This window comes from Tenebrio molitor, chromosome 2, assembly GCF_963966145.1.
Source record: "Tenebrio molitor chromosome 2, icTenMoli1.1, whole genome shotgun sequence".
Taxonomy (NCBI): Eukaryota; Metazoa; Arthropoda; class Insecta; order Coleoptera; family Tenebrionidae; genus Tenebrio; species Tenebrio molitor.
In genome coordinates, this window is record NC_091047.1 from 27,022,456 (window position 1) to 27,042,666 (window position 20,211).

General features: G+C 39.1%; 3 protein-coding genes across 3 annotated transcripts; 2 read left to right on the plus strand and 1 right to left on the minus strand.

The window, feature by feature from the left end:
• Positions 1-265: 265 nt before the first annotated feature.
• Positions 266-3,668, minus strand: LOC138124627 (squamous cell carcinoma antigen recognized by T-cells 3-like). Its single transcript, XM_069039731.1, has 3 exons — positions 3,352-3,668; positions 3,031-3,298; positions 266-2,278 (listed from the first exon to the last, which is right to left on the minus strand). The coding sequence occupies exons 1-3, from the start codon at positions 3,436-3,438 to the stop codon at positions 312-314; spliced, it is 2,322 nt and encodes a 773-aa protein (XP_068895832.1). The 5' UTR covers positions 3,439-3,668; the 3' UTR covers positions 266-311.
• A 71-nt stretch (positions 3,669-3,739) lies between these two features.
• LOC138124628 (uncharacterized) lies at positions 3,740-6,551 on the plus strand. Its single transcript, XM_069039732.1, has 9 exons — positions 3,740-3,964; positions 4,015-4,144; positions 4,196-4,337; positions 4,393-4,574; positions 4,621-5,261; positions 5,317-5,641; positions 5,690-5,910; positions 5,963-6,183; positions 6,237-6,551. Exons 1-9 carry the CDS (start codon positions 3,888-3,890, stop codon positions 6,476-6,478), a joined length of 2,181 nt encoding a protein of 726 aa, XP_068895833.1. The 5' UTR covers positions 3,740-3,887; the 3' UTR covers positions 6,479-6,551.
• A 7,908-nt stretch (positions 6,552-14,459) lies between these two features.
• On the plus strand, positions 14,460-18,071 carry LOC138122793 (uncharacterized). Its single transcript, XM_069037093.1, has 2 exons — positions 14,460-16,497; positions 17,686-18,071. Exons 1-2 carry the CDS (start codon positions 14,460-14,462, stop codon positions 18,069-18,071), a joined length of 2,424 nt encoding a protein of 807 aa, XP_068893194.1.
• Positions 18,072-20,211: the final 2,140 nt, after the last annotated feature.

Consider the following 20,211-nt stretch of genomic DNA (forward strand, 5'->3'; position numbering starts at 1 on the left):
AATCCAACGTGAATGGACTTTACATACTTACAACCGGGCCATAGACAACTATTTGCTCCACTAAGTACAAAATCTTGTAACAGATATAACCTGAGTCTGTGACCTGAGCAATACTGTAAAGGGCAACAGATATTTCTGTTTTTCTATTTTTACTGTACATTCAAGCATGTGTGTCATATTTCCACTGGCAGAATTAGTGGAAGTATATTGAATCCAATTGTTTGCCTCAAAGTTTCGTATTTAGGTGACGTTATTAATAAATACGTTTGAAGCACAACAATTATTTTATTTACACATAAACACCTCTACAACTATTTATTAAGCAGCATTTTCCTGAAATCTTCGTTACTTTTCGCCACCACGCTCTTACTCTCTCCGTTACTGGTGCCACCTTTCACCTGGAGCGTCCTGGGAATCATGGGCACCTGCAGCTTGATTCGAGCGGATCTAGATGGCACCGTTGATGTCGGCAGGGCCGGTTTCTTCGGAGGGGGCGCGCTGATGGCGACACTGATGGTGTGTTCTCCAATCTTCATCTGGTCAGTTTTCTGAATCGCTTTTTTGGCACTCGAGCCATCCGGGAACTCGACGTACGCCAACCCCTTGGACTGACCGCTCTTATGGCGAACAAGTCTGACAGTTGTTGCGCCGTATTCTTTGAAGATGGCCTCCACCTCGTCCTCGCTCTTGTCGACTGGCAGCCCCTTGACGAAGAGCTTGTTGGCCTCGACTTGCACTGAATATTTGAAACCTGCTTTTCTCTCGGTGCGGTCGGGTTTGCAGTTCGAGATGAAGATGGGGCGGCCGTCGAGGAGTTCCCTGTCGCGTGCCAACGCTGTCATCACTTCTTCCTCAATACTGAACTGGACGTAACCGTAACACCGCGACTTCCCTTGCCTGTTGGTCACCACCTCGATATTGACCGCATTGGGGAAGACTTTCTTCAGTTTCTTCTCGTTCACTCCCAGGTGCAAATTACTCACAAACACGGTCCTCGTCGGATCCTTCAGGATCGGCCTCTTCTTCTCGCTTTTAGACTTTTTCACCTCCACTTCACGGTCTTCGCTTACAAGCTTTCGCTTCTTTCCTTGGTGCTCTTCAACGACGGTCTCTTGTTGTCGGGGCTGAATTTTGACCAGCTCGTTGCGCTTCTCTGTACATTTCATAACGTCTGTCAGCGTTCCGCACTCTCGTTCAAACGTGAGCCACTCTTCTGCTATGTACTGGGGCCAGTCGGTGCAGCTCGCCAGCGCCCTCTCGAACAAACTCCTCAACTGATTAGGCTGTCCGTGTTGTCTCTCCAAATTCGCGTACTCTAACCAGATACTCGCCACCCCTTTGTTCTTGGGATTTTTCAAGATATTCTTCCATAAACGTCTCGCCCCCGGCATGTCGCCGTTTTTAGCCAAGATCCTAGCGTACCATTTAGTCACTTTGGCACTGCCTTCGTCGTTGTATCGCAGTTGTTCGAGAGCTTGATCAAATGATTTGTACAGTTTCTCTTTGTTGTCTGACGTTCTGTTGACATACTCGAGGTACGACAACCAAAGTTCTGTGTTCTGACTGGTCCCTAGATTTGACAAACCTTGCTCAAAACATTTCATCACTTCAGTTTCTTCCCTGCCCAAGTGTTCCAAGATTCTCAATCTTAGTATCCACAAGTCTTCACTCCAGGGACAGTTTCTCAAGGCACGGGAACTGACTTGATCTGCTGCTTCTCCTAGTTTTAGGGCGTATGCGCAATAGTTTGCCCAAATGGTGACGTTGAGGCACATTTGGGCCACTGCTCTTTCGTAAACACATAAAATGGTGGAAGGATCTGATAGGGATTTGATGTAGTCTTTGTAGATTTGCAACAACTCAGTTTCTTCTGTTGTTACTTGCAGCTTGTCTTCAAAGGGTCTGTAAGTCTCTAAAACCTTTATAGTTTTGTTATATCCCCACTCCACTGGTTCCGTCTTAACGTTTTGGTCTTCTGGGAGTTGACCTAACCACTCCTTCCATTCTTTGTAAGTGTTCTCCATGTCGAGTAGGGGGACTGACAGTTGTCGGCGGAAGACTTCTACTACTTTGAGTACTTGTTCCTTCCATTGCTCTGTGCCTTGTTCTGCTACTGACAGATGGGCAAATTCTAGTTCTCTCAAAGTGTCCCACAGCAGACTCCCATCAGCTGCATGCAACCCCGCTGCTTGCAGGCCCCTCTCTAGAATTTGACGAGTCGTATCCAAAGTGCTGGCGCCTATAGAATATTGTGCATACTCCACCCACAAATTCACCGCTAGAAAGAAAATGACAACTGATAAATGACCTGAGAGAAAAATGATTTAAAAAAGTCATGCTATGGTCACTCCACATATAATAGATATTTACAATTCAAGTGGAATAAGACCATTATTAACAAACGCATGCGAAATTTGCACAACGAGGCGAAGCCGAGTTGTGTAACCGCACAAATTCGTTAATGATGCGTTATCACACGTATTGGGCGATTCAAAATGATTGTGGATAAGTATGGCAACTATGTATGAAAATGTATGTGGCAACTGTGTGGGTAGGATAGAGTTGACATTTCTGTGACAGTTCATAGTCGCGCAATTTTGAAAATTGTCGAGTTAATGTGTAATGTTATTAAAAAAAAGTCAAATGCACGCATATGAAATGTCATACAAATGTCAACTCTACCCCACCCACACAGTTGCCACATAAATTTTCGTACATAGTTGCCATACTTATCCACAATCATTTTGAATCACTCAATATAAAAAAGCGTGCGATAATTAAGTTCTTATCTACGCCCATGGGATAAATGACTCTTATCCCATCCATTTTGGGTGAAAGATAAGAACTTATTATAAAAAAGCGTGCGGTAATGAAAATGCGTGTGGAAATGTAAATGCGTGTGGTAATGTAAATGCCTATGGTAATGAAGTTCTTATCTCACGTAAAATGGATGGAATAAGTGTCATTTATCCCACGGGCGTACATAACTATTACATCTGCAACCCTACAAAATGAAAATATGTGACTTACACAAGTAATCCTCGACAGCTTTATCAAAAAGCGCAAAAATATGTTTGACCTCGCTTTCTGAACTTGCCAATTTTTTCTCGTCGTTAATCCACGCCAACCAGATCTCGGGAGTGAGTGGAAAATATTCGTGGAATCTCTCATAGGCCAAACGCATTGAAGTCAAGTCTCCAAGTTTGCGGTACAAGTTAACCAACTCTTCGTGTGCATTATACAGATATTTGTTGTCAGAAATTTGTCGTTCTAGCTCTTCAGCTTTAGAAATGAGAATCTGAAATGCGAATTTGGCAGATTAAAATGATTTTCTCGGCTAGACAAGATTACTTGTTCTTCCGCATCGTCGTCCGAACTGGAATTGCCCGAGTCCGAATTGACGTCCATCGGCTCGTTTGAATTGTCCTGTGCTTCCATTTTCCAATCTTCACTTTTTTGAAGCGAAATTAAACAACCGTACAATGTTGGTGGAAATTAATAAATTGCGAAACATAGGTTATGTTGTGTTTACTATCCCCAGCCGGCGGTCACCAACAAGTTATGTACTCGACCAAAATAATGTTAATTAATTATGTATACAAAACAAATTTGATATCTAAATCTAAAAAGACCGTATAAATAACCATACATGCTTCAGTTTATTTGAATTACGTCTCGTACGTCATTTTTACATTTTTAAATAATTTTCTTTTAATGTTTTAGGACTCATGTTGTAACTGATACGCATGCGCGTGTCAAAAATGTCATTAGAAACGTCATTTTTGAATTTAAAGAGGAAGACATTTCGTTAGTTCTTTACAAATGTGAATTGTTATCATTTGATTGTTATTAACTTATTAGATTCGAGTAATTTGATTTTTTTAATTATGTCTATTGATTCGAAAGTGGAAGCGTGGTTGAGGAACATGGGATACGACAGACAAATACCTGAGAGCCTCACCAAGTTAGTCAAACACACACACCAAAGTCACACCACTAACTTGTAATTTTCAGGATTTGTAATCCTTCAACTGCATTTATTTGGGAACAGCTCATCTCGAATGTTAAGCCGCGACAGGAGGCGCTAAATATAAAGAAAAACATAATTATAAATAGGTTAACAAAGAAACCCCTTGAAAGACAGGTATGCTTTAAATGAAATAAATTCTTGTCTTTAATTCACCATTTGTTTTAGAATGAGTTCAATTATCCTATTAGAGAGATTGAAGTATACATGGAGAGACAAAGATTAGAGAAGAAAGTTCAAGTTCTTGAGCATAAGGTGGAAGAGAAGGGTGCGATGATTGATGATCTTTTAAAAAAGAATAAAATGAAGTGTAAGTTTTTGAAATGAATATTTTATGTGGTATTTAAATTGTTTGTTAATTTAAGATGTGACCATCGATAATATAAGGTCAAAGATAAAAGAAAACAAAGAGAAGAAATTCCTTTTAGAAAAAAAGTCAAGAAAGATGGACGAGGATGCTTGCTATGCTGAAGAACTTCTCACTTTGGCTAGAAACTTGACGCCAGTAGAAATGGAAGAACATACAACAACTGGAGATGCCATTACTGTAAGTTTATGGGAGATGAAGAATTTTATTTAAAAAAAAGAATTAGGAAACGTTACAGAAATGTGCAGAGAAGCTACAAAAGCTTGTGGACGGTTTCTCTTTCCCTAAAACAAATAAATCTTTATCTACTCTGTCCAGTACGATGAAGACAAAAACACCTAAACCTCAGTTAAAAATTGATACATTTTCGCGTTACCTGAATCACTGTACTACCTTAACTAACATAATACCAACAAGTAGAAAACACAGAAAGGCAGATAAAGAAAACATTAATTTTTCCAAGCAGAGTGGGTCAGTTAGAAGTTTAAAATTTTCAAGTGATTGTAATTTAGATGTGCCAAAAAAAACTAACACGAAAAAACCCCAAAGAGAATCTTTGGGATTGCTACCAGATGATTGTATAAACTTGAGCACTGAATTAGATTTTTTCTTGCAAAGTTCAAACAAAAGCGAGTCTTCTCTTTTGAAATCGATGTCTGATTTTGACAATTTAATGCTTGAACCGGTCATAAAAAATCAAGATAAATGCCTCGAGACGCTTTGTGAGGATAAGGAGGTAATGGAGAGCTTGAAACACTTATTGCACAAGAACAACAGACATCTGATTTTAACACAGTGGAAAAAAAAATTTGAAAATTCGATTGGTGAAATAGGAGATATGCTGATAAAATGTAATCAACCAATTAGGTACAGTTGAAACACTTTAGTTTCCAGTTAATTTCACTCATTCAGGCGTGTTTAGGTCAGATAAAAATTACAATCAGGATGATTTGACCCAGCTGTATTTCACTCACGTCAAAATGGAGTTGGAGAAAGAGAAATGTAGAGCGGTCTTGAAAAAGCTGCAGGAAAGTACGAGAAAGCGCAAGGAGGAGATTCTCGCAAACCTGCAGTCCCAAAGAAACGCAGACGAACTCGTAAGGTGTTTCGAGTTAGAAATGGAAAAAGCGTACATCACTGGGGCTAACAATTTTCTGCGTAAAGAATGTGAGAGGTCGCAAATGTCTGACACTGGTAATGAGTTGCAGAAAGTGTGTGTGAAGATTGATCAAACAAAAGAGGAGATTGTGAGTGGGTGGGCGGTGACGGATTGTTGTTTATTTTAGTCTTTTCAGAGCCACAAATCGCAGTGTATTCAGAGCTTGATCAGCGACACTTACAGGGTCATAGAGAAGATTCAAAGTAATCGGGAAGAGTTTTTGTCAGTTGTGAAGAAGTTTGCTCCGTATTTTTCCGACCTGTCTTGGGCCACGGGTTTAAAGAATGAAGTAAATAAGCAGGAAGTTGAGACTTTCAAGTCGTTTCCTCTCGAGTATAACAGAAAGATTAAGATTGGGTAGTGGCGGTAGATTTTCGGTGGATTTGTTTTGCTCAAATTTGATTTCCAGGGGGTCAAAGATTTTCTGCAGAGACATTTGTGACACAACAGTCCCATCGTACATTGAGCTGGATCCAAGTAATCTTGAAATGGTAACGGCACTAATGGATTCGCCCTGCAGCACCCCAGAAAGTGTCATATTTGACATCCTCCAGTCCAAAGTTACGTTGAATACGTTTTTGAAGTTTGCACAGTCGACTTCAGAGTTTCCAAATTTAGATGGGCAGACTTGTAAAGTTTTTTTGTTTCAGTTGAAATATGTTTGCTTATTGTATTCATTTCAGATTGTTTGGAGGAGCTCACTCACAAGGAGAAGTACATCGAGTCGGTTGTGAACAAATTAAATTCGATAATCAATTCAGCAGGTGTGAAGCGAGTACTGTCGGGACCAGAGGAGATGAAGAAAGTGGCCGATTTGCGGACAGAAATGCCGTTCAGAAATTTTATTTCAGAGAAGAGGCTAGTCAACGGTCACAATTATCAATATTATGACAAGATGTTGGAAAATTTGCGTCATAATTCCTAATTTATAGGAGTGAATTTTGTTTTGTTAAATGTAATAAAAATATAATTCTACAATAAATATGAAATATTGGGTAGTTCTTGTTCTATTTTCTTCACGTGGATGAGAACTTGGTTACTAGATTTGAAAATTGATCTAAACGAAAGTGTTGTTTGGTGGAGTCTAACCAGGAGAGGTCGCCAGATGTGCGACGGCTTACGGACTGCTTTTTCAACAAAAAAAAATCTGGGTGGTTGCCCCGACTGCCCATATCACCACCCTGAAAGGAAACGCTCGAACGTTCGTAAATTTACGAGAAAAAAAATGGCAAATTTTGACGCATTTGTCACGCCGGTGGGACAGGCTGAACGCTCGTCGCTCCGGGTTCGAATCTTTTTGTCGGAGTTTTTTTTTAATAGATAGAAAGAAAACGCATTACTGTAGCCTCCTTTATGATTCCTTTTTTTTTACATGGGAGATGAATTCTATCGACAGTATTCTACACTGCTGAAATGCTGGAAATGTGTGATGTGCTTGGAATGTGATCGAGTTGTTCCAGAATTTAAGTCACAATTTAATTAAATCAGAATTTCATGTCAAACAAATGATTTATTTTCTTCCATTAAATCTGAAATCACAATGAATATCAAGCTGTTTTATTAACATTTCGATTTCGATTGCAAGATTGATGTTCAAGCATGACCAACTTCATTAAACTAAAGTTGACTCAAGTTGCAAAAAACCACTTTGCATTTGCAACAGCACTTTTAGGGCATTAGTCATTTGAAATTACTTTAAAACTGTACTTATACGGAAAATATTCAATCCAAACTATGATTTTCTGGTCCCTTTGTGCCTTTATTTGTTTCAAAAATATGAAAAAAGTGCTGTTGCAAATGACAAGTGGTTTTTTGCAACTTGGGTCAACTATATGTTATGGCCATCCCAAATGTCGAAAAAACGTAAACCAAATGACAAGCCGATGATGGAGATGAAGTGGCGATATCTAGTGAAATTTAGAATAACCACACATTTAAAAAGTTAAATATCAGGTTATGTTATATGCCATTTCATTGTCAAAAACTGTCCGTTTATACTTTTATGCACGGCCTCCTAGATTCATAAGAGACTCGTCTCTTATCCGGCCTGCCGCATTCGTAGTTCTAAGCAGTATTTTTGTTTTATAGGGTGCGCCACAATACGGGGCTTATGTGTTGTACTGGTTGCCTGCCTTGCAGGAAATTATTGTTTTATAGACGTGTTTTCAACATTTTTCAACAGTTTTAACGCACACATACATTTGACACTTTTTCAAAATCTCAAATCAAAAAGTTTTTTATGAACGGTAAATTTAATTTCAGCAATTTTCTTTTTTATAATTTTTTTTATTTGTCTGTGAGTGCAAGTTACAAAAATTTACAATGACAGGAAGTTCTAATTTTTAAATAAGTGTCTTACTCACATTTTACCATGAACAGGACAATGAATTAGTGGATTTCCCGAAAGATTGAGGCCAAGATATTCTTTAAAACAAAATTTATATTTTCCTTTGGAATGCTTGGTAGAATTTCTACTATTATTGAAATTATTGTAAATTGTATAGTTTGCGAACGAGAAATTGGAATTTTAGCTTCTTCACTTGCAATGGGTAGATTGTAAAGATTATAATAATGAAGATTTACCATAGTGTAAGTTTATTTACCTGCTAGTTACTAAAAAGGGATGCCGAATATCAGCAAAATGCAGATGTTTGTTTCTCCTGGAATGAACTGCTCATAGCCGTAAATCTTCATTATTATCTATAATGTTTAATCTTCCCAAAACCCATTGCAAGTGAAGAAGCTAAAATTCCAATTTCTCATTCCCAAACTATACTAGACCCACAAATTGATCATTGGGGTAACTTAGCCTTCCTCTATCTTAGTAATAAATTAATTCCAGTAAAGGGATTTTCTTTTTCGAATTTGAATCTTGTAAATGTGACAAGCAATAATCACATCCATGGATTGCCTCCGTTATTTTCATAATTAAGTAGCCACATAAAAAGCTGTTGCCGCCGTCTCAATTTGAAAATTGGTACTTGGCAAATAAGTAAAGGAAGACAATTTTTCTAGTTTTTCCAGAGAACTATCTTGCAAGGTGACTGAAATATTTACATTGGTCCTTAAATTTTGGAATCTTGGTAAAATTTTACTACATACTTGCATATTCTGCGGCACGCATGATATTACCAGTACGATCTCTCAGTCCTATCTTCCATGCCGCATTTAAAGTGATATCATTGGGTAGATTATGATAAGAAATGTTAACTTTATGTCGTGAACTAATACAACATTTTTTCTTTGTTTGTGGCATTTTTTAAAGTTTCGACAGCACTTAGTTTTTCAAATTGACAATTTATTATATAAAATGTCATTATTCATACGTATTTTTAGTTGCATATACTAATATATGGGTCACATTAAAGTCGCTAGATGGACATACTATACGGGGAATTTTCAAAAACAGACATTTATCGAATGCGACAGGCCGGATAAGAGACGAGTCTCTTATAAATCAAGGAGGCCGTGCTTTTATGACACTATGGCAGGAACATGAAAAATTAGTTAGCGTCTTAGAACCTCGAATTCTGTAATTCTTGCATCGTTTTACTCCGAAATGATCAAGCTCCACGACGAAATTCCCATTCGGAGCGGTTTTGCTGTGATCTTTCATACTTGCGTGTGTAAAAACGTATTTAGAGGAAAGTTAGCGTCTTAAAAACTCGAATTCTGTAATTCTTGCATCGTTTTACTACGAAATGATCAGGTTCCACGACGAAAACGTATAAACTGACAGTTTTTGACAATGAAATGGCATATAATATAACCTGATACTTAACTTTTTAAATGTGTGGTTATTCTAAATTTCACTAGATATCGCCACTTCATCTCCATCATCATAGACAACACAGTAAACCTATAGAACGCAAACTCCTATGCATTTTATCGTTTTTTTTTGGAAACGCACCCACCACAAGCCGTCAGGGGACGCTGCTGTTTTATAAAAATAAAAATCGCGGAAACTTATGCCAAAATTAAAAAAATATATATATTTTGACATATTAAGTCAAATAATAAATCCACTGTTACGAGAATTTGCAGAATGCAAAGGTATTTAAACCATGTGGAACTCGCCATAGATTTTCAAATCCAATTAAATATCCTGGGCATTTTATGGAATGGATTAAAAACACGGGTAACAAGCAGTAATCAACTTTGTAGCCTATTAAAGTGTAGGTATAACAGCTACACTGTGTGTGGACTTTATTTTACCAGCAAATACTTCGGCACGAACAATAGATTGCTGAATGTGGCCGTACCCTCGACTCAATACAACTTCCTTGCTTTTCCAGTCCAGACTTACTTCCAGTAATAGTAAAAAAATATTGATAATTATATTTTAACTGAAAACTATTTTTTATAGAATTTTCATCCGATCTACTAATCTACGATATTTCTGCTGAAGACGCTATAAGTAAATTGTGTAAATCCTGTTTTATGTAGTAATGAAGATATAAATTCTTGTGAAAGTTTCAAAAAGAAAATAAGAAAAGCTGAGCATAATCAAAATTATAAAAAGTCAGAATGTTAATCCAAAATTCGGGCTGCAACTACGGGCTGCAATGTACCGAAAACGTTACATGCAAAATTCGATGTCAAAATAAAGAGCAAAATTTTGAAGGTGAAGAAGCCATAAATCTCTGTTTGTCGCAATGGAGGAAAAGAAACACCAAATCAAAATTTATAAAAATGCAATGGAAGTGCAAAAAATTGAAAATAAAAACTTCAAAATAAATGTAGTCTTTTAATTTAATAAATAAATTATTTTGAAAATTTAAATAAATAAAAAAGCCAGGATATCCAGCTGGCTGTGTCTTATTGTGCACCTACCACAAGCCAGTAGATGGCGTCGGGACACAAAAAACTATGGGAGTTTGCGTTCTATAGGTTTACTGTGTTGTCTATGTCCATCATCATAGTCCATCATCGGCTTGTCATTTGGTTTACGTTTTTTCGACATTTGGGATGGCCATAACATAGTTTAATGAAGTTGGTCATGGTTCAAGTAAACAATCCGATTGGTTTGATTTTTGACAGATAGATTTTTTTGATTCACAATTTGACAATCAGCTGACAAATGACATTTGTGCACGTAGCCAAATAAATTGGAATAGAAATAAAACTACATTTGTTGGATAGATCGTGAAACAACACAAAAGTAAAAACAAATGTCATTTTATTTTAATTTAGGCTGGTTTTTCCACATTTTTCTCCAAATTTTCCAGATTTTTTTTCTATTAAAAACATTCAATTGAGTTACCTATGTAAGTATTTCCATCCCGGAAGGATATCGAACAAAAAAAAAGAATTAATTAAATATGTCGTTCCTATCGTCAGTTATATTAGAGAGTGCATACAAAAATTATAAATTTTTAAGTTTGCCCGAATTTTCCGACTTCCCTTTGTAATTGCCCCGAATTTTTTTTTCCGAAAACTTCCAAAACCAAAACAAAAAAGAATTACACATAGCCATCGTTCGAATCCTGAGTTATGGTTTTGAGTTCATACAAAAAGTTTAGTTTTCCGGAAATCGTTTTGAAAACAACATTTTCCTGCTTATTTACGCGCACGAAAATTGAATTTTCCGAACTAGTACAGTAAAGACTTCACAAGATGCAAAATACAAAAGATACTTTAAAAAAGAACAATTTTTACAACACACGCACAAAATTGACAAACTTGATTTTCGTGGAATTTGTAAAAAAAAAATTCTAAAATTGGTAAATTTCGTCTTTTTTATGATTTCCGAAAAAATTTAATACAAAACACGTCAGTAAAATCTCTTACTTGACTCGGAGCTTTAAAATACTCGGCACAAAGTGCCTCGTATTTCAATTTAGCTCCTCTTCAGTAATGTGAGATTTTCCTGACTTTTATGTAAATAAATAGTTTCCAGATTTTTCTCCAAATCTTCCAGATTTTTTTTCTATTAAAGACATTCAATTGAGTTATTTTCATTCCGGGACCATATCGAACAAAAAAAAAAAAAGAATCAATCAAATATGTCGTTCCTAAAGTCAGTTATGATCGAGAGTGCATACAAAAATTATAATTTTTTCTCCCTACCGGTTAGAAATGTAGGCTGTGGATACCTCATTTGAGGTGAGAAAATTCAACTTTCTCGCTAAGGTAAGAAAGTTAATAATGAAATGTTTATGGTAAAACTGTACCAAAATACAAATGTCAAAAGTGTCAAAAGTGAAATAAGTTATTGATAAATGAAAGCCAATTCAATGAAGTAAGTTGGTAGGTCAATCATATAATCTGGAAAATAAACAGATAAGCTAGGTAGGTAGATTACTGTACCCTGTTTGTATCAAATTTTCGAACAAACCTCAAATCTTCAAATGCGATGACAAGTTAATTAAACAAATAACACAGCCTACTATTCAATTCTCAAAATTTTCGTTTTAATCACGAATATAACCATCTTTTTTGACTTTTTTCAACAAAGTTGTGCCGGTAGGGAAAAAAATTGTATTCAAACCTTGTTAAGAAAGTGTCCTTGCAGACCTTAGGCACTTACAAACCTCGTCTACGACTCGGTTTATAATCTTTGCCTGCGGTCTGCAAGAAACCACTTTCTTACCTTGGTTTGAAATAAACTATTACAGTTTGTCTGAATTTTCCGACTTTCCTTAATTAATTGTAATTGTCCCAATTTTTTTTTCTTGAAAATTGTTAGGACTGTAACCCTTTTGTCTGCTGTGTTTTTGCTGGGTTGTTGTGATCGAATTGGACGCTTTGTGATTGTCTTCAACCACCCACATTTTCCTTTCTATTTTGCACAGATGGGGGTTTATGACCGCTACCCTTGCAGCTTCTTTAGGGGCTGGACAAAACTTGTATGAAATAGCGTAACTTCACTTCTACTTGAGCAGCTAAACGTCCAAGACGCCTTGTAGTTGTCACCAATTCGTAAATAAATTCATTCCTTGTTAAGTTTAAATCCGTTTATTTTATTTAATAACAACATTCATATCATCGTACCGATCGAAGCGTACGATACAATACATTGGTCCTTCGAGCCGGATTTAAACCGAATTATTATAAAAAAGTGAAAAAGTTCTCGAGTGAGTGTCGTCATCGAGGATTCCGACTCTTGGTTCAAGAAGCGTGGCAGCATCCAGAAGCTCGGTAAACAAACCCAACGCCATAGTCTCCACCCAGGAAACCAACAGGCAGTCAAGGACAGCGAGACGTACACCCTCATCGTGGACAACGAATCCAGGTCAGAGATATCTGTTTCCTTTTATCAACCATCCTCACCCGTTATTGCCATATTGTTCTTTTTGTATTGTCATTACGCGGCGTGAGAAGTTTGAGTTGCAAGCTCGAAATCAGATTTAATAATGCCGGAAATGGAAAATCCAAAAACTAGTCGTTCCACGGCAAAAGGTAAATTAACGCGAATAGAAAAATACGTAAACGATGACACAATTGAAAAAAATATTCATGATCTAACCATACGTTTAAACTTGGTAGAGAATGCTCTAAAAGATTTTGAAAAAGCACAGTGCGGTGTTGAGTCATTGCCCGGTATCGTATTAACCGACGAGGAGGACGAACGTGATTCCTTCGAACGGCGTTATTGTGATGTAGTCTCCAAAATTAACAGCTTGATTCACAAAAATCAGAATAAGGAACAGGCGACCACAACATCTGTCCGTTCCGTATCAAATTCAAATCGCGATGATTCTTTAAACATTCAATTGCCTGTGTATAGCTTGCCTACATTTTCGGGTTGTTATAAAGACTGGTTATCATTCTCAGATCAATTTAAGTCAGTTATCCATGAAAACGACAAATTAGATAGTTGCAAAAAATTCCATTATCTAAGGTCTTGCCTAAAAGGCGAAGCGCTTAAGACCGTAGAATCGTTATCGGTGTCAAACAATAATTATCAAATTGCATGGGATCTACTCGAAAGACGTTATGCCAACGAGAGATTAGTAGCGCAAGAGCATGTGTATGCTATTTTAAAATTCCCGGTAATTGCAAAGGCCTCGCATACTCATTTACGCGAATTAATTGATATGTTGAACACCAACATGGAAGCGCTAAAAATGTTGAAAGTACCGGTAGATAGTTGGGACGCGATCATTGTTCCGATTATAACCGAAAAATTGGACTTTCATTCGAAAAGGGAATGGCAGAGCAAGGTCGATGCATCTATTCCCAAGTACAAGGATTTTTTACTTTTTTTAGAAAAACGCCATCAAACATTAGAATCGTTGTTTCTTACGAATACACTGGTAGTAACGAACGTCCAACCATCTAAATCAAAATCAAACAGCTACTCAAGCACGTCGAACAACCAGTCGTCAAATAAATCAAAATTTTGCAATGCGTGTAAAAAACCAAATCATTACACCAATCAATGCATCACATTGTTGAAATTAGACCTTAACGAAAGGCTCAAATTAATCCAGCAATTAAAACTATGTCAAAATTGTTTCAAGGACAATCATAATGCCGTTAATTTCAAATGTAAGGAGTGCGACGCGAGTCATAATACTCTAATCCACGGTGCGACCGGTCTGGAATCATCAACAGCCCGTCCACAGTCGGTTTCTTTAAATTCTTACTCTCGTGTAAACTTAATAAAATCAGGCATTCTCCCGACTGCTATAGTTTTAATTAAGGACAAAAACAATCAATTCCAAGAGTGTCGCGCTTTTCTTGATGGGGGTTCCATGAACCATTTTATAACCTCCGATATGTGCAAAAGGTTAGGTCTCACGCGACAAAAGGTTCGAATAGAGATCGGAGGTATAAACCAATCAGCGAGTAGTGTAAATCACGCGGCTCGGGTTACAATAAAATCGCGACACAACCAATATTCGCAAGAACTCAGATGTTTGGTCTTAGACAAGATTACAGAAAATCTTCCGGTTCACATAATGGACATGTCAAAGATAGCCGTCCCCGAAAACATTAAATTAGCTGATCCGCGATTTGATTGTTCAGGACCAGTCGATCTCCTAATTGGGGCCGAACTATTTTTACCGTTAATGTGCATCGGACAAATCCATCTGGCGCCGGGGCAGCCACACTTTCAAAAAACCCATCTGGGCTGGATTGTCGGCGGCACTTTGGGCGAGTTGGATAATAAAACAAAAACTTTGTGCCATTTTTCGCAACAAAAGCTCGACCTTCATGAGCAGGTAGAAAAATTCTTCTCCATCGAAAGTGTTAATGCGGTCGCCGACAAACTTTCACCGGAAGAGAGAGAATGTGAAACCCATTTCTGCAACACCATAAAACGGGACGCGCAAGGGCGGTTTATTGCACGTCTACCTTTTCGAAGCAACCCACCAGACTTAGGAGATTCTCACGCTGGGGCTGTAAAACGTTTCCGGTCACTAGAAAGTAAACTCAACAGACACCCCGAATTAAAAGAACAATATTCGAACTTTATGACCGAATATCGGCAGTTGAACCACATGGAACTTCTAAAGGATCCGACGATCAATTTTGAAAATTCTTGTTACTTGCCGCACCACGCGGTCCTTAAACAATCAAGCAGCACGACGAAATTAAGAGCGGTATTTGACGCCTCTTTCATAACGACAAATAATAAATGCCTAAACGACAACTTACTTGGGGGTCCGGTAATACAAGACGATCTCTTTTCTATTTTGATCAGATTCCGAACGCATCGTTACGTGATTACAGCCGACATCGAGAAAATGTACAGGCAAATCCTAATCGACTCGGTAGATACGGATTATCAGAGAATCTTGTGGCGCGATCACCCCAACGAAGAATTAAAAACGTACAGACTAACGACTCTCACATACGGGACGAAACCAGCTAGTTTTATCGCGACACGTTGTTTGGTCGAATTAGCCGTACAAAATCAAAATGTGAACCCGTTGGCCAGTTCAATAATAAAGCGTGATTTTTACATGGACGATCTGTTAACGGGTGCAGACACCATCTCGGAATTGTCGACAATTTGCGAGGACGTATCCACCATTTTACAAGGAGGAGGTTTCAACTTGCGCAAGTGGACTTCAAATGTACCCCTGACCCCCCCTAAGATAAACAATTGTCAAAAAAACGGTATAGTTAACTTGGATAACGACGTGACGAAAACCTTAGGATTGCTCTGGGATTCAAAAAATGATCTTTTAAAATATGACGCGAAACCAATCGATCAAAAATCGAGGGTAACCAAGCGTTCGGTTTTGTCAATCATAGCCCAGATATTCGATCCACTAGGTATCATCGGAGCGGTTATTACGAGAGCAAAAATAATCTTGCAAAAACTTTGGTCCCTAAAGATTGGATGGGATGAATCAGTCCCACAAGACATCCATTGCGTTTGGATCAACTTCCTAAAAGAATTACCATATTTACAAATGTTAAGAATACCAAGAGGAATGTCCGAACTGACGCAAATTACAAGCGTGGAATTGCATGGCTTTTGTGATGCGAGCATGTCCGCGTATGGCGCTACCATATATGTTCGCACCTTCGCCGAAAACAATTGTTCTGTCCGTCTTCTATGCAGTAAATCGCGCGTAGCACCCTTAAAGACAATCACATTGCCGAGGCTGGAGTTGTGCGCGGCCTTGCTATTGGCTAGACTGATAGTTTCGGTAAAAAAGGCGCTAAACATTCGCGTCACCAAACAGTATTTATGGTCGGACTCAATGGTAGTGTTAGCATGGTTAAATAATAGTCCGAACACGTGGCAGACCTTCGTCGCCAATCGAACGGCCGAAATTCAGGAATTAACCGCGATCTCCGAGTGGCGACACGTAAAGGGCAAAGAAAACCCCGCAGATCTCGTGAGCCGCGGTCTTTCACCGCGCGAACTTGTCGACAACGAATTGTGGTTTAAAGGCCCATCATGGCTACACTCGAATGTCGCGGACCTATCGCCAAACACGCCAAACACGGCAATTGATCATGACGAAATTCCCGAGAGACGTAAACAGACAATTGTCGCGGCTGAAGTAATGACAATCCCATTACCTGTGTTGACAAAAATTTCGTCTTTTCACAAATTATATCGAATAATAGCATACTGCCTCCGTTGGCTGCATAATCACAGGAAATCGAAACAAAGGCAACTAGGAGATTCGGGCGCAATAAAAATTCATGAATTGCAAAGAGCTAAAATCACCATCATCCAATTAGTTCAAAACCAAGCATTTGCCGATGACTTAAAAATCCTTCGACAAAATAAAGCTCTTCCTAACAAAGGCAGATTGTTAACGTTAAGTCCTTTTCTTTCAAAAAACAATTTGATTAGAGTCGGAGGACGATTAAGAAATGCTTCTTTAAAATTTGACACCAAACATCCGATCTTGTTGCCAAATGATCATCACGTGACCAAATTAATAGTTGAACAAGCTCACGTTGAAAATTTGCACTCAGGAGCCGAAGGCACGTTAGCGGCACTGAGACAAAATTATTGGATAATTTCACCCCGTAGTCTCATTCGACAAGTCATACACAGATGTAACTCTTGCTTTCGGTGTAACCCCAAACGAGTGACTCAAATGATGGGAGATTTACCTGCATGCAGGCTCGAATCGAATCGCCCTTTCCTTATTTCTGGAGTCGATTACTTAGGACCGATACTAATCAAGGAATCAACCGGTCGCGGTAAAAGAAATGTAAAGGCTTACGTCTCGATCTTCGTTTGCTTAGTAACCAAGGCAGTTCACTTGGAGTTAGTCGGTAACTTAACAACCGAATCATTTCTGGGCGCTTTGCACAGATTAATCGCCAGAAGGGGTCACGTCCGTCACTTGTACTCCGATAATGGTTCGAACTTTATCGGAGCCGCAAATCAAGAAACCAAAAAATTCAAGTCATTTTTAAAGTCTTCAGAATTTCAGTCCGATGTGATAAACAAATTAACGGAACGAAATACCGAGTTTCATTTCATTCCAGCGCGATCACCGCACATGGGCGGATTGTGGGAAATAAATGTTAAATCGGTAAAAAATCACATTAAAAGAAGCATCGGACTTGCAACTCCAACGTTTGAAGAAATGTACACGCTCCTCACGCGAATCGAGGCAATTTTAAATTCTCGCCCCCTTACACCCATAAGTAATGACCCCAATGACCTCGAACCATTGACTCCCGGACATTTCCTTTCCCCAGGTGAATCTCTGACTGCAGTCCACGAGGGTGACATCACCGAGGTTAAAACCAATCGACTGTCCCGTTGGCAACTCGTCGAAAGGATGCGTCAACTCTTTTGGCGAAGATGGACTCGGGAATATCTCTCCCGACTCCAGGCGAGATCCAAGTGGAGAAATCCCGACACCACACCTGCCGTCGGCTCCCTGGTGTTGATTGCTGACGACGAGCTACCTCCGCTGCGGTGGAATCTGGCGCGCATCACCGAGCTGCACCTCGGAAAGGACGGGTTACCAAGAGTGGCGTCGTTAAAGACAAAAAACGGTGCTACGAAACGTTCAGTGCACAAACTGTGTGTGTTACCCCTAGAACGCGAGGACGTTCATGTGTTGACTCATTACGAGTGAAAAACTGTAAATTGCTCACCTCGTTTTTTTTGTTGTGTATTTATGTTTTTTGATCTTTTTTTATGTACATATTTTGATTTAGTTTTGTTTTTTTTTAATTTAGATTTATGTATTACATGTATTAGGTTTCTCATATTCGTCTTTTGACGTATGAAAGGTTTATCTTATTTTTTAAGTTTGTACCATTTTTCTTATCTTTAGTTTATATCATTGTACCTTGTTTACCTTGTTTATCATGTTACTTATGTTCACTTAATTTCATTTTTCTTATTTTTCATATTTTATATATATTTTTTTCTCTTGTATTTAATTTGCCTTATTTTATTCATTTGAAATTTATCATTTTATTTTGTTCAGTAATTATTTTAATACGAAATTGATTCAATTTATTGTTGAACCCTGGAAGGCTTCAAGGCCGGCGGCATGTCTTCAACCACCCACATTTTCCTTTCTATTTTGCACAGATGGGGGTTTATGACCGCTACCCTTGCAGCTTCTTTAGGGGCTGGACAAAACTTGTATGAAATAGCGTAACTTCACTTCTACTTGAGCAGCTAAACGTCCAAGACGCCTTGTAGTTGTCACCAATTCGTAAATAAATTCATTCCTTGTTAAGTTTAAATCCGTTTATTTTATTTAATAACAACATTCATATCATCGTACCGATCGAAGCGTACGATACAATACAGTGATGGACGTCTTTATTCGAGAGAAAGAATAACTGTCACTTTTGTTGAGGACTTTATTCGTCTCTGGTTTCTAGTTATTCTCTACCTACTATTTCAGATTCAGATTCAACTTCATTTATTTCCTTGCTTATTTATTACATTTCATTCGTTCTTAGGGCGATGGCAAATTTTTACAAGGGGGGCGCTGCTGAGGCTTAAGGCCTTTTCAGCCCTGGGATTATTCTAATTACAATTACAATGTTATACTTAATGTTAGACAATGATATGGTTATAATACAATAATGATACAATAGAACGGAAAAAAAAACAAAGCTGAATACAATGGAAGTTAAATAACGTTTGATGGTAACAGTGAACTTATGCTAGGTGAAACAAACTTATATACTAGGTGAGGCAGATGGGGCTGGGGGGTACAGATGGTGTCCTGGGCGTCCTTGATGGATGGATGGTCCTGCTACTGGATTGTTCTTTTTATCTTCTGGGTCCTGTTGTTCAGTATCTGGAATGGAGAAAGAAGAGCAGAAAGAGAACAAGGGGGGTTAGAAGGTCTTACCGGGGTAAATGTCCTGAGTCCCGGTAGTCCTGGCGTCGTCGACGGCTACCGCATGGTCAAGGGGGTTGAGTCCACAAGCTCCTGGAGGTCATCTGGTAGGTCGGTGTAGGCTGGTGAGAGGAGAGCTGTTGGGGGGTGTTTTAGCTTGCGCTTTGGAATTTTCGGGATTCTGTTGAGGAGGCGGCCGTCTCGTGACGGGTATTTAAACGAGGTGGACAGGGTTTGGATGGCGAGGGCGTTGTTGGAGTTTAGGGTGCGGGTCACGTAGCGGCTCTGGAGTTCTTTGAGGCGGGATTGGATCGGGATTGTGTTGGTTTCCTAGTGGAGGTTGTCGGAGGAGAACCTGTCGGTGAGTCGAAAGATCCTGCGGAGCATTCTTCTCTCGCAGGCGGAGATTTGGTGGAGGAGGGCCGGGTATAGGGTGGCGTAGATGGGGGCGCGGTATTCGATGACGGACGGATGTAGGATTTGTAGGTGTGGTACAGGGTTTTCGAATCGCACCCACTGATGCGCTCTCGAATTCTGTACAGGAGGTTGGCTCGGTTGCGGGATTTTTTGAGGGTTTCTTTGACGTCCTGGTGGAGGGTGCAATTTTTGGAAAAGGTGACGCCGAGGTAGCGGATGTGTTGAAGTTTGGGGATGGCCTGGTTGTTGAGTAGGAGATGGGGGGCTTGGTGACGGGACCTGGCTCCGGAGTAGGACATTAAGATGGACTGGGATTTGAGAGGGTTTGGTTTGATTCTCCAGGTGTTTGTCCAGGTGGTGATGTCGTTCAGGTGTCCCTGTAGGATCCTGGCGGCGATCGCGGGGTTTCTCTGGCTTGTCCACACGGCGGTGTCGTCGGCGAAGAGTCTGGTCTTCGTCCGGGGGGCATCTGTAACAGGAAAATCTCTGCAGT

What these genes read in the sequence shown, in the direction of transcription:
- LOC138124627 (XM_069039731.1), bottom strand. Translation starts at nt 3,438, where the DNA reads ATGGAAGCACAGGACAATTCAAACGAGCCGATGGACGTCAATTCGGAC. An exon ending in ACGACGATGCGGAAGAACAA is followed by an intron (nt 3,299 to 3,351) that starts GTAATCTTGTCT and finishes TTCGCATTTCAG; the next exon opens with ATTCTCATTTCTAAAGCTGA. An exon ending in AGCTGTCGAGGATTACTTGT is followed by an intron (nt 2,279 to 3,030) that starts GTAAGTCACATA and finishes TTTTCTTTCTAG; the next exon opens with CGGTGAATTTGTGGGTGGAG.
- LOC138124628 (XM_069039732.1), top strand. Translation starts at nt 3,888, where the DNA reads ATGTCTATTGATTCGAAAGTGGAAGCGTGGTTGAGGAACATGGGATAC. An exon ending in CAACTGGAGATGCCATTACT is followed by an intron (nt 4,575 to 4,620) that starts GTAAGTTTATGG and finishes AAAAAGAATTAG; the next exon opens with GAAACGTTACAGAAATGTGC. An exon ending in AAATGTAATCAACCAATTAG is followed by an intron (nt 5,262 to 5,316) that starts GTACAGTTGAAA and finishes AGGCGTGTTTAG; the next exon opens with GTCAGATAAAAATTACAATC.
- LOC138122793 (XM_069037093.1), top strand. Translation starts at nt 14,460, where the DNA reads ATGGACATGTCAAAGATAGCCGTCCCCGAAAACATTAAATTAGCTGAT. An exon ending in TGACGAAATTCCCGAGAGAC is followed by an intron (nt 16,498 to 17,685) that starts GTAAACAGACAA and finishes TCCTTTCCCCAG; the next exon opens with GTGAATCTCTGACTGCAGTC.